Source organism: Corvus hawaiiensis, chromosome 7 (assembly GCF_020740725.1).
Source record: "Corvus hawaiiensis isolate bCorHaw1 chromosome 7, bCorHaw1.pri.cur, whole genome shotgun sequence".
Taxonomy (NCBI): Eukaryota; Metazoa; Chordata; class Aves; order Passeriformes; family Corvidae; genus Corvus; species Corvus hawaiiensis.
The window spans coordinates 27,296,474-27,308,909 of NC_063219.1; the positions used below are offsets into that span (position 1 = coordinate 27,296,474).

A 12,436-nucleotide genomic window follows, 5' to 3' on the forward strand; every position below is an offset into this window, starting at 1 on the left:
AGCCAGCACTCACTAACAAGAGTGTTGGACAGGCAATGTGACAGGTCTTCCTCTTATTTTCCTCTGTAACTGTTCATTAATTTTGAACAGTCTTGTTACCATTACAGCTGCACACAGCTGTTCTTCTGAGATCTGAACTTTGACATTCTAGACCTGCTTTTCTCCACAGGATCATTAAGAAATAAGCTAACCTATTTTTCATCCTCTAGTTTACAAAGGGAAAGGAAAAACAAATCAAGTTTCTTTTTTTGTTCAAAGTAATTGTGATTTAGCAAGTATATCACAATGGAGTTTTAAAAGTTATAGCAGAAGAGAAGAATTCTGAGTTACATTTCAGATATTTCCCAATCTACACATGCCTAGTCTGTTAGGCTTAATACTGATACAGATCAGATCTGTGCTTTAGTGGTCACTTCAAAGTTTCCCTCTGTGCTTCACCTTTGAAGTAAACGTGACCATCAGTTCATCTTCTCCAAAAAGATACCTGTTTGCCTCACTGATCTAGTGACAGGAAAGTCACAGCCACCGGCAAGCAAACCTGGGATCAGAAGGGCAGCTCAACACAACACAGAGACAAGACAAAAGAGCTGGTGGCAACAAGGTGAGAGGAGGAAAAGGAAGAGAAATCTATTCCACCATCTCAGTCACGCTTCTTCCCACTTCCCAGGGAAAGAATACTTCCATTTTAGAAAGCAGCACATGAGGTGTAGAGGGGCGAGGTAATGCATACAAAGTGAAACACAACCTGCTAGAAGAATAAAGGATTACATTCACATCACAGTAAAAAACCTCAAAAAACAAAGTTCCTTCTTTCAAAAGGACACCCTTTTGTTTAAATGCAGCAAATGAGACTGAAAATTATTTAAACTTGATTGTTTTGGGAAGAGTAGAAGAGCCAACACTGCTCCCTCCTGCATCTCCACTGGCTGAGGGAGGAGTAACTAAGAGCTGGAGGACAGTAAATCCTTGAACCATTCCAAGACAATAGCAAGACCATTGCATCTGCTTCCATAGATCAGAAAACTGCTCAAAAACAACCCCAGCATTTCTTCTGAAGACCATTGCCTTTCAGATCAGCCCTTGGGGCTTATTCAAACCCCATTTTCTCCACCTCAATCTTGGCAATAATTAGAAAAAGATCATTCTGTTTTCTCAAATTCACTTTCACAAGTTTAGCTGGAGCTGCTCCCAAAATATTGCTGCCTGCCTCAGAATGAGGTCAAGGAATTCTAACCTCAGTGCTCAGCTGACAGGTCCTCTGAAGCCTCCTGACAATAATCTGTGATCTGGCACTTCAGGCAGGTTCAAGACCTGTGTAAGACACGTAGCTGCCATCTGAACGTGCCCACAGATCACTCCAGCAAGCAGTGCAACAGCTGTCGGCACTTTAGCTCCATGTTTGGCTTTTAAATCTCCACAGCAATAATGCTCACATCTTCTGAAAATGGGGCTTCAAATACCTGTTCCTGTTTCATAACACAGGGGTTTTTATTTAATCTTCACTCTGTTTTGTTTACGTTATGTTTTTAGGCAATGACACTGTAATCACAGATGCAAACCAAGCTGAGTGCCATTACCTCCTTCTAGTCATTTCCATGCCTGGAAACTGGTCAACTACACAGATAAAGCTCTCTTCTCATGTATTTCAACTAAGAATTTATCATTGTATTTTTACATCTGTCCATACTTCAAAATTTTTTCCTGTTTACTCCATTTAATGAGCTCTCCTTGCACTTCTGAATCTGCAACGAGAATTAAAAAGCTGTTGTCCAGGCATAGGTTACTGCTTACTTTTATCTTCTATTATTCCATTCTATTCTTTTATTACTTTCTCAGCTTGGTAAAATTTCAAACTATACTCAAGCTGGAAGTCACTCAAAACCAAATAGGAGACTGCAGCCACATCTTCTATTGTATAACGTGGAATAGTTTAATGCAGCCTTGAAAAGCAGATTTCCTAAATGCTTGTTAAATTATTTCCATAATTCAAAGGTGAAAATGCTTTAATTTCAGTGTAATGCTACAGCTTTATGACTTCACAGTTTTATTTAATGGTCCAATTCACTAGGATATTATGCTGCCTGCATTTGGCCCTACGAGATGTTTTTACAGGATGGGACTGGAATGCATTAAGCACATTTTAGACTCTCTGTTTAGCCTAGCCCACAGTTCTATCATCTTGCTGGAAACCTCCAAGCTGCTTTTGACGGCACACAAATTAAATTGTGGGAAATTAGAGCAGCAGGAAAACTGGCTTTCAATGAATTCTGTATTGTCTAATTCTCATTTTTATTCTTCAACTTGAAATATCCCTGTAGAGCCCATTCCACCCATACAAACTGCATCCTTCCTTTGTGATTTAGGAGGTTTGTCACAAAACAAGATTATCCAGACTGATTAAATTGCCAACAAGCCAAACATACGGTAAATACTACATGAGAGAGAAAAAAATAACTCTCAGAGCTCATATGATGCATTTGTTTCATGGTGCTCCACACTGAATGCCAAATTTTATCCTGAACACTGTACCTCTAACTAAAAGAATAACCACAAAAAAGACAAGACTTTCCTTCTTAAACTGTTCTAAGCTGCAGTGGCAGATTAACCCAGCTGCTCTAATATGCACTCCCCTCGAAGGATATGAAAAGACCAATTTCTTATCACAGACGGCTTTAATTCACTGACTCCAAAGAAGTTTTTTCTGAGTCTTCTATGAAAGCATCCCATTACTATTTTTTATCTACTTCTTTCTTTCTGCTGGCTGACCCAGCAATACATGCTTCTGCAGCTTGTTTTGTGCTCATCAGCTTCCTCCTGAGTCCTGATTCAGCCACGTCCCTCCAGTGCAGAAGCACTGCAAGGCATTCAAGGCAACTCTCAGCAGAATGACCAGGCCAGATGGCTCTGATGGATGAGAACAAGACACCTCTTCTGTGACATCTTGCACCCTCCTCCCCCACATTGTGCTGAAGCCCAGACATGGCAAACCATTGTCATGCCAGCCTACTTCCTGATGATCCTCCATTTCAGTATTTCCTCTAATACAGGGTATCTTATAACAAGCAGTGAGAAATATTCCTCTCCAAAAACTGAAGGGGCAGTTGCTGATCTACCTCCTAGCGCAAAGTGGACACTTCCCCACTCGCTGCACTTCTGACAACTGTGCAGTCCTCTTTGCCTCAGCCTCCTTCATCTAGGGTGAGTGTTGAGAGACTTAAATCACTTCTTGCTGTTTCACATGTCTTGTGATGGCGCAGACACCTTCATGAGCCTGGCAGACAAGAAGCAGAGCCCACATCAAACCTGCTGTTCTTCACCTGCCATACCAGGAGGGTGGGCATGATACCTGCAGGTGTCCAGCATGGCACGAGACACCCAGGTCTGGGGCAGATGGATCCACCTCTTGCAACCAGGACAGCTGAAGCGGCTTTGAGAGAGCCACAGCTTACTTCTAACTTTTGAGCACTGCAAATGTGGCAGGATGTTGGGGTCCCTCCCCTGCCGTGTAGCCCTGGGAGAGGGGCCCTGAGGGCACAGACACGGGGCTTCCCTGCCCCTGCTCAGCCTTGTTCCCATTGGTTGGTTTGTGTTCCCTGCGCGGGCAGAAGGACCCTTGGTCCCGTGACTGGAACAGTTCCTCAGCAGAGCCCCGGCCATGCGGCTGGAGGAATAAACATCTCTGAAACATCTAGCAAGAATCTGTCTGTCCATATATATTTCCTTTCCACGGGACTCCTGGTTTGATATATGCGTGTTGCAGTATCCCCACTGCAACAAATGGTGGAGATTTGAGAGCAGAACGATCCCCGATCCCTAAGCGACTGATTTGTGTGAGTAAACCCTGGAAACTTTGGATTCCTCTTCTTGGTTTTGTTTTGCTGTTCCATATCTGAACTATGGAGGAACCGTGGGAAGACTCTTGGCTCTCAGAGCCGCATATGGACATTTATCTTAAACTTAAAATGATTCTTGAACAACGATTTGTAAATTTTAGCTTGATTCAAGCTCAAAAAGAACTGAAACACTTCCTGGCATGGTTGTTTAAGAACTTTTTCTATGTTTCTTGGGATTTAATTCTTACGAAGGGCTTTTGGAAAACCGTTTGGACACAGTTAATACTGGAGTCAAAATATATGCCGATGGAAGAATATTTTCGTGAATATTATTTAGTTACCGAGACTGTTGAGCAATGTCAGCTGTGTCCTGGCGAAGGGAAGCCTGGCGCAGGGACCGTGCGGCCCAGGCCACGTGCACCAAGCGCTCTGCGAGCAGCAGCGAGGCAGTTCCCGCGCGCGGGCGGAGCCACGCGAGCCGCAGTGTCGGTGCCGGAGCGGGGAGCGGCGGGACCCGGCGGTGCCCGAATGGCCCCGTGCAGCGCGTGGTGGAGCGAGCCCCGGGAACGCCCGACCGAGAGGGGCGGCGCGCAGGCAGCGGCTGGCGGCGATGGCGGTGGAACTGAGCCGCGCCCAGCCGAGACGCGCGCTGGAGCAGGGCGCGGGGGAGTCATCGCTCGGGGGCCCGGCCGAGACGTGGGTGCAGCGCCCGACAGCGGCAGCGAAGCTGCGACCAGAGGAGGCGACGCACGGAGAACTGAGCGGCGCGGCCCGGCCCGGCCCGCGCGGCCCCGAACGCGACCCCGGGAAGGGCGCGCAGGCACCAGCAGCCCCGACAATTCCAACACGGGAGCGACCGAAAGAGACAGCAAAGACGCAGCGAGACAGAAAACAGCAGCCACTCGGAAAAAGGAAAAGATCATAGCAACTAAGACCTTAGGGATAGTAAAATGGTATATAATGTTAAGCAAAATTATGGTTTTATAACAAGGTGTGACAACCAGCAAGACATATTCGTGCATAGAACTGCTATTAAAAAGAATAACCCTGAAAAATGCATCCCAAGCTTGGGAGATGGAGAGGTGGTGGAATTTAATATTGTACTAGGGAGAAAAGGGTTACAAGCATCGCAGGTCACTGGGCCTGATGGTGTTTCTGTAAAAGGCAGTATATATGCAAAAAATCGTAGTCATGTTAGACAGTATCTCTATTGTAAGCCCCCCCTACAGTTTCCCTTTCCTAATCCCACCTTTCCCTTTTACCCTATGTCCTATTACCCCCAGGGTATTCCCAATCCGTTTTTTCATCCATGGTTTCCCTCACAAAACCATGCTTTTGCCAATTGTTTCCCCAAAAATCCCTTTCCAATGCCGAGTGGGGGATGAAAAGGGGGAGGGAAGAAGTTAAACCCTCTCCTGCCTCAGTTTCCCCACAAAGCATGCTCAGAGTTCTGTCTCCCTTCTGTCAGCCCTAAGATGTTCCAGAGAATCTGTTTGGACATTTAAAGACTCAGGAGGGTGGCTTGTTTTGTTTTGAAACTGTTCTTGTTATGTTTATCCAGTTGTTTTCATTCTCCTTTTATTAAAATAAAACGGGTGAGGTGTTGGGGTCCCTCCCCCGCCGTGTAGCCCTGGGAGAGGGGCCCTGAGGGCACAGACACGGGGTTTCCCTGCCCCTGCTCAGCCTCGTTCCCATTGGTTGGTTTGTGTTCCCTGCGCGGGCAGAAGGACCCTTGGTCCCGTGACTGGAACGGTTCCTCAGCAGAGCCCCGGCCATGCGGCTGGAGAAATAAACATCTCTGAAACATCTAGCAAGAATCTGTCTGTCCATATATATTTCCTTTCCACGGGACTCCTGGTTTGATATATGCGTGTTGCAGTATCCCCACTGCAACAGCAGGAGAGGGATTAAGTTGCAGTTACCTTTTGTTAAAGGGTAATGGCTAGAGAAAAATATCTAGTTACGTTCTTCAGTACTAGAACTTCCTTGGGGGCCACCTGCAAATGTGGCAATGAAGGCGGCCTTCAGGACTTCTGTCGTGATGCTCACCTGAAACACAACAATTTAACTGGAAACAGCATGGCAGCTGTTGACAGCACAATGCCTTTGACATAATATACACATTAAAGTTTTTTTTTTTCATTTTGTAAAGTTCTGGGAGAATATTTAATGAAAATTCAAAAGAGAAACATATCAATTGTCAAAACTACAGTGTGCCAAAAAACCTGTAGTGTTTGAGGGGATAAACTGTAAATCTTTAAGGCTGCCTTTAATCTAAACAGTAGTAAATAATTTGTAAGGAATTTCCATTTGTTGTTTTCTCTTGTGATAAAGTCAAGCACAACTACAGACAGTAAAGTGCACAGTAGAGGGAGTTTGATGATTTAAATTGTTGTCCCAAAATTCTGTAGCTGCAGGTGTTAAAGGCAGAATTAAGGTCATGACCTCCTCCTGTTCTTGCTTCAGCCTGCCCAGGGGCAGCCCTCCTTTTCATGTGAGAGTCTGCCAAGTCCACAAGAAATGCAAAAAGGGCTGTCACATGGTGACTCTTGCATCCATGTAATTCCTATACAAAGTAAAAGGAGATGATTTCTTTTGGAAAATAGATGAAGGAATTATATAAGCAGATGAACTGAGAGTCGTGTGGAAACAAAGGGAAAGATGGATGCCATGGACAGTAATACAACTAATGCCATGATTGTTTTAGGAACATCAATGGGAATATGTACCATATGGAAGAATACAAATCTTAATCACTGTTAGCTGAATGAAAAAAAAGGATGCAATTTATAAAAAATTGCAAGTATAACTTTGACAATCTAATTCACATCTTATTAGAATCCCTTACTTTTTCTGAGACTTAAACAGTTTCCATACAGTTTTTTGAGACAAAAAATAAATCTTTTTCCTGCATCAGAGAAATAAACAATATTTGCACTTTGAGACAAGACTGCAGAACAAAAATGATCCACAGCAAGAGGAGATATATTTTTGTTAAGTAATGTTTTTTTTTTCATTATGGTAGTTTCATAAAAAGATCTTGGACCAGCAGCAAGGCCTGGGATAAGGTTGCATCTTTCCCCAAACTGCAACCCTGGAAGAAAAAAAATGGAAGAAAGAAAAGGCAAACTATTTGAGGACTGGAAAAAATATCTGGCAATGATAAACTGAACCATTGATGTAGTCATGACAATTTCTAAGCATTATTGATTTGATAGCCCAGGGTCTGAATACCGTAAAACAGCATCAGTAGAGAAGTACAGTGACAGGATGACTCAAGTGTACTGTAAGCAAATCTTTCAGATTTCAAGGGTAAAATTTACTCAGAAGGAGATGAGAAAAGGTCATTACACTTTTCAAACAGGACAGCAAAAAAAGCACATGGCTGTAGATTGCATGTCTATGGGCTTTGTCCTGGAGAATATGGTTATTAGCATTTAAGTAGTACTCCACACAGACCAATAGATTTCTAAGCAGCATGAAAAAATAAGCCTCACAATGATAGAAAGACTGCCAGACCCGAGGTTCAGAGGGTCTATTAGTCATCTTTTTTATTGACTGTTATGAGTCTTCAATTAAGTTCAGAGTAATTCAAGTGGGCTAATTATCAAACAAGCAGCCTACAAGGAAAATATCGTTCCCAGCCCTAGTGGCTGTTCTTTACAACAGAGTATGACACAATACATTCTTTCTGCACTTAATGGCAAAAATGTGCAGCCACAGACCCCCATGGATGACTGGAGACCTAGGAAAAGCAAGCACAGCTAGCTTACATTCCCGTGTGGATGGCCCTGGAAAGTTGCTAGATGTGTTCCCATGGTACTCAACTCAATCATTCCAAATTAATAATCCCTGCACAGACCCATTCACATCCTCATGGTGTCTCTCACAGCATCCAGCCACATCCAATCATGGCTTGGGCACACACATTTGGTTCACTTCCCCACACACAGACACATATTTGGTGTGGATACCTCAGTGTTACCAACAACTGATGAATTTCCCAGTGAAAGTGACTTTGCTCTGTGTACAATGGGTATATAAGGTGAAGAAAACATTATGTTAATAAGGTGCTGTCTTTTCCTTTAGATCTAGTTTTGAGGGTTTTGTCTTTCACTGTCATTGAACTGTCTCCCTTCTCCTATTGTAAGGAAATGAAAATGAGCATTGCTTCTCTCACTGAGGCCCTTTCACTTTGAGTCTTTCCATTCTAAATAGTCTTGGATTATTTACTTTTAACTTCTTTTTGTACAGGTATCTTTCCATGCCTTTAATTAGGCACATTAGCATTCCTGAAAACATCCTATTACAACAACATATTTTACTTTTAGTTGAAGTAGACAGCCCCCAAGATAAGATCCTTTTAAAGTGCGTCCTACACTCTTCTCCCCTCTTGACCAATAAATATGCTATTAAATAAGAGCATGTCACCTACAGTTTTTGTCACCTTGCTTTTTCAGCTACTTCTTCAGACAATGGATAAGTACATTTACCCACTGTGGTATCAGCAGACATTCTGTGACACTACTGTTAAATTTCTTGCCATCCTGAAAATTGAGTTAATATTTTTTAATACTTTTTTCCTCTTTTTTTCTCCCTGTAACATTTCCTTTCCCTTATCGCTCTCTCCCTCTTAGTATAACTGTCCAATTCCCTCTCAACACACACAATCACAATTTTCTGCTTTCTTCAGAATTTCTATTCAGCAGTGGGCTGCTGAAGTTGACAGGCTGCAGAGAAACCACTGGAAACATAAACACAGTAAACTAACTTGTAATGTTGGTATTTCCATATCCACATCAGACACTGGATACATATGACCAGACACCAATATGCAAGAAATCTGGTGTTTATCTGTCCCAGTTAATAACTGGCTACAAACAAGTTCCCTATCTGAATCCCTTCAATTAAACAAGTAAAAATTAGAAAGAACTTTAAAAAAAGAGCAAACATTAAGAAAAAACACTTTTCTTTAAATGCAATGATGCTGCTCGCTTCTGATCATCTGGTTTCCTCTTTGAATGCATCCTTCACAGACTAAAGGCACTGTAATTACCAGAAGGCATTACCTCTCTGCACCTCTACTTTTAAAAACACTAAATGAGTCATTGCCCTGAATTTTCCATTCCACCTCCAAATTCTTCAGCTTGAACACGTTTAGGGCATAAAGAGGTTACTGCTTCTTGAACTGTATACAAAAAGAAGAACTGCCAGTCTGAGTAAAATAAAAGCTTTCTTTAGCCCAGGAGCCCACCTCTGCCTTTGAGGCTGAATACCTTTGATACCCAGGGAAGCCAAAAGGTTTTCCTGAAACTCATTCCCGTTTCCCAGTGGACTATCCCTCACAGCTGCCTGAGTGGGAAGCTGCAACTAAACTTCCATGTTTACTTGCAGCTTCTGAATCTATCAGACAAGACTGGGGCTTTTTCCAGGTGGGTTTTACTCCGCCTGTTGATATAACAGCCTCCTTGCTGTCCTGTGGTAGTTTCAAGTTGAATTCGTTGCATCAGGAAAAAGCAAGCAAACAAAAAACTCCCAAATCCTGCTATTTAAGTGTCTCTTAGCTCCTATATGATGAAAAAGAATCAATTCCTATTGCTTTGTCTATGCCACACATGATCTCCATGCTCTCCTGTGGCAGTTTCCCCCAACCATCTTTTGTTTAGTCTTGCCACACATGGAAGCCATCCACGTTCATGACCATCCACGTTTTTCCTTTCACAGGAGGTGTTGTACAGATTTCTGTCACTGAACAATAATGTCTCTGTTCCTTGGAAGTGCCTAGTGTAACAACACAGAATTTCATATTTTGCCTATCCCTGAATATAGGTCTTTTCAGAAAACTAAGCAGAAGCATCACCTGAAAAAAATAGCAAATGGAGAATCCATCCCTGTGTACATAAAGTAATTTTTTTCCTACTTTGCACTTAATCGATTACTGTAAACAATTTTTACGAGAATAACAATAAGGGAAGTTCCCAGAGAGAAAAGAAGCTCTTGTGATTAAGGCACCCACACCATATTTAGTTGACACAAAAGCATAAATTTTCTAGGCTAGGAGGTTCTGCCTGTTTTCCCCACCTCCATTTTTCTCATAACCAAAACAAGAATGTAAGCAAGTTCATTACAGAGAGAGAGAAAAACAGGTATATGCCTTCTGGATTTCTGCCAGATAAAGTTTCTTTGAGGAAAGCAAATGCAAGGTGTTTGTCAAAAATCCTACTTCTTCAGCAGAGATAAAAAGCACTGACAATGTTTTGATCACACATATTTATATGATAAATAATAAAAATGAGCACATTTCCCATATTGAAGATCAAGGAAGGATATTCAGACAGAAAGGTGAAACTCTGTTTCAATTCTTAGGAGATTCAACAGTGAAGGAGACACATCTTATTAAATATTGTTACACTTGAATAAAAAACATACTTAATAATTAACTGTTGTGCATTTAATTAACATAATGATTGCTCAATTAAATAAAAATGAAAATTTAATTTAATTTAACTACAAGGAGATTAAGGATAAAATATGAATATCCTGAGTCCTCAGTTTTCAGCACTGAGTGTGGAGGTGATATGTGGCAAAGTAGTTCAGCCAGAATTAGCAATTTAGAAAGGGTAATAAAACATTCTTTCATCTGCACCTGGCCACAGGAAGCAAAAATGCCAAACAGGAGATGGTGTGGGAAATTTCACCTCCATTTCAAATATAAAAAGCAGAAAGGGAGCCCTACCATCTATCCCCACCCACAATAAAGGCTGTGCAATCTTTTCTCATACTCTTGGCTTGACAGTCCTATATACAAAATAGGATCCCACTTAAGGGAGAATTTGACAGACAGGTATATCCATTTGAAACAATTCTTATTTTAAACCTATAGAACTGTAAGGTTAAAAAATTTCAACCACCAGGTCACATTGCCAGGCTCTTGCTCTGCTACCCATCTCTTTGGTGTCTCTTCTCCTAAGATCATCATGCACTCTCCTCCATACAAATACCAAGGGCAATCAAGGCCTCTGCCCTATGGAATGTCAAAGGCAGCACATTTGTATGAGGGAGGTATTGCTGCTTAAGTTGGACTAGAAGGGTTTATAGCTAGCTCAGCAAGAGGAGTTTAATAATAATTCCCATATCTAGCATTCTAATAAAGCAGAGAAACCATTCCATTACAAAAGAATGGTTTGGATTCTGAGTTTCTACCTCTTTAGTAAAAAACAAACATCTCATCAAAAGTTGTGATACTATGAAGTGCCCTTTATAAGGTGCAGACCTTGTTATATATAAGTGATATATTGCATATATCACTTAGCAAGGTGAATCCTTCAAACTTCTTTTAAAGATCACTTTTACATGGATCTTATTTAAGGAAACATCTCAAAGTTAAACCTCAGTTACAAGTTCTCTGCTTCTTCCCCACTACTGAGCTGTATTATTGATGTTTCTTTCATTCTACTAAGACCACCTCTAATCAGACAGACCCAACATCATGCAGCCAAGTCAAGGTTAGGTCATTACCTGTTATATTGCAAAAAACACGGAGTGGTCTGAGTGGTCCACTTCCATCAGAATCGATGTAGAAGAAACCTGATGTCTTCCCTTGGTGTCGGTAAGCCTCGCAGGATTGCTCATAGACAGCTTTAAAAGAAAGAGAGAGTGGTTGCACCACAGGCAGACAGAACACAGGCACATTGTATGCGTGAGTACTGGGTTAATTCTTGTCAGAACATAACCTGCTGCTATGCAGCTGATTAGCATGTGAAAGCTTACTGCATTTGGGCCTGAATCCATGCTCAGAATCAGACATTTGTTTAACTAATTCCTTGAACTTAATACATGCTGGCTTTAAAGATACAGGTACTTGCTTTATTTTGGATGAAAGTATGTAAATACTTAAATAAAGGGATATGAACTTTCAAATGTGACACATCTAGTTATGGAGTGGTACATATATCCATCCATGTATGGTATTTCAGAGACATACCTACATACACACAGGAACACATGATTTACCACCTAGGCATGCACTTAATCAACACAGATGACATATTTCTGCCAATCCTCACCTTCCCCTAAGGATAAGGTTAACAGGAAGCATTAAAGCCCTACCACACTCCACCATCCAAATGAAATCCACTGCCCCCCAGCAGAAAAGCTCAACTTCAGACATGGTCTCCATCCTAGGTGATGTTTTTATGCTTTAGACCTAATTTTATACAACCAACTCTTTCTATCTGCTTATCAATATTCTTCTCTTGGAGTACCAGTGCCCATGAAAATCCAAGTGGTTAGTAAAACAAGCACAAGTAAAACATCAGGTCACCAAGAGCAAGAAAAGAAGGAAGAAAAATCCACAGGTCAGTACAACCTTTGTATTTGAGGCACATTTTCAGGAAAGATGAAACTGTCACTTCATATGGGGCAAAGAGAAAACTCCTGCAGAGAGGCAGTCCAGAGGTATCAGAAAGTCACATGTATCATCCTGGACCTTGAACAACAACCTTAAATCTCATTTCAGGAGAGGTTGATTTTTTTTCACCCCACCTGCTTAAATACTTAACCTGATTATACTGACAAAATTACTCTCCGTAACAGTTTATGAT

The 12,436-nt window shown here is 41.8% G+C and overlaps 1 protein-coding gene across 1 annotated transcript in view; it reads right to left on the reverse strand.

The window, feature by feature from the left end:
* CNTNAP5 (contactin associated protein family member 5) overlaps positions 1 to 12,436 on the reverse strand; it is a 284,718-nt gene that overhangs the window by 92,169 nt on the left and 180,113 nt on the right. The window contains exon 12 of the mRNA XM_048308706.1: positions 11,352 to 11,471. Coding sequence (XP_048164663.1) covers positions 11,352 to 11,471 — 120 coding nt within the window. The remainder of the gene's footprint in view (positions 1 to 11,351; positions 11,472 to 12,436) is intronic.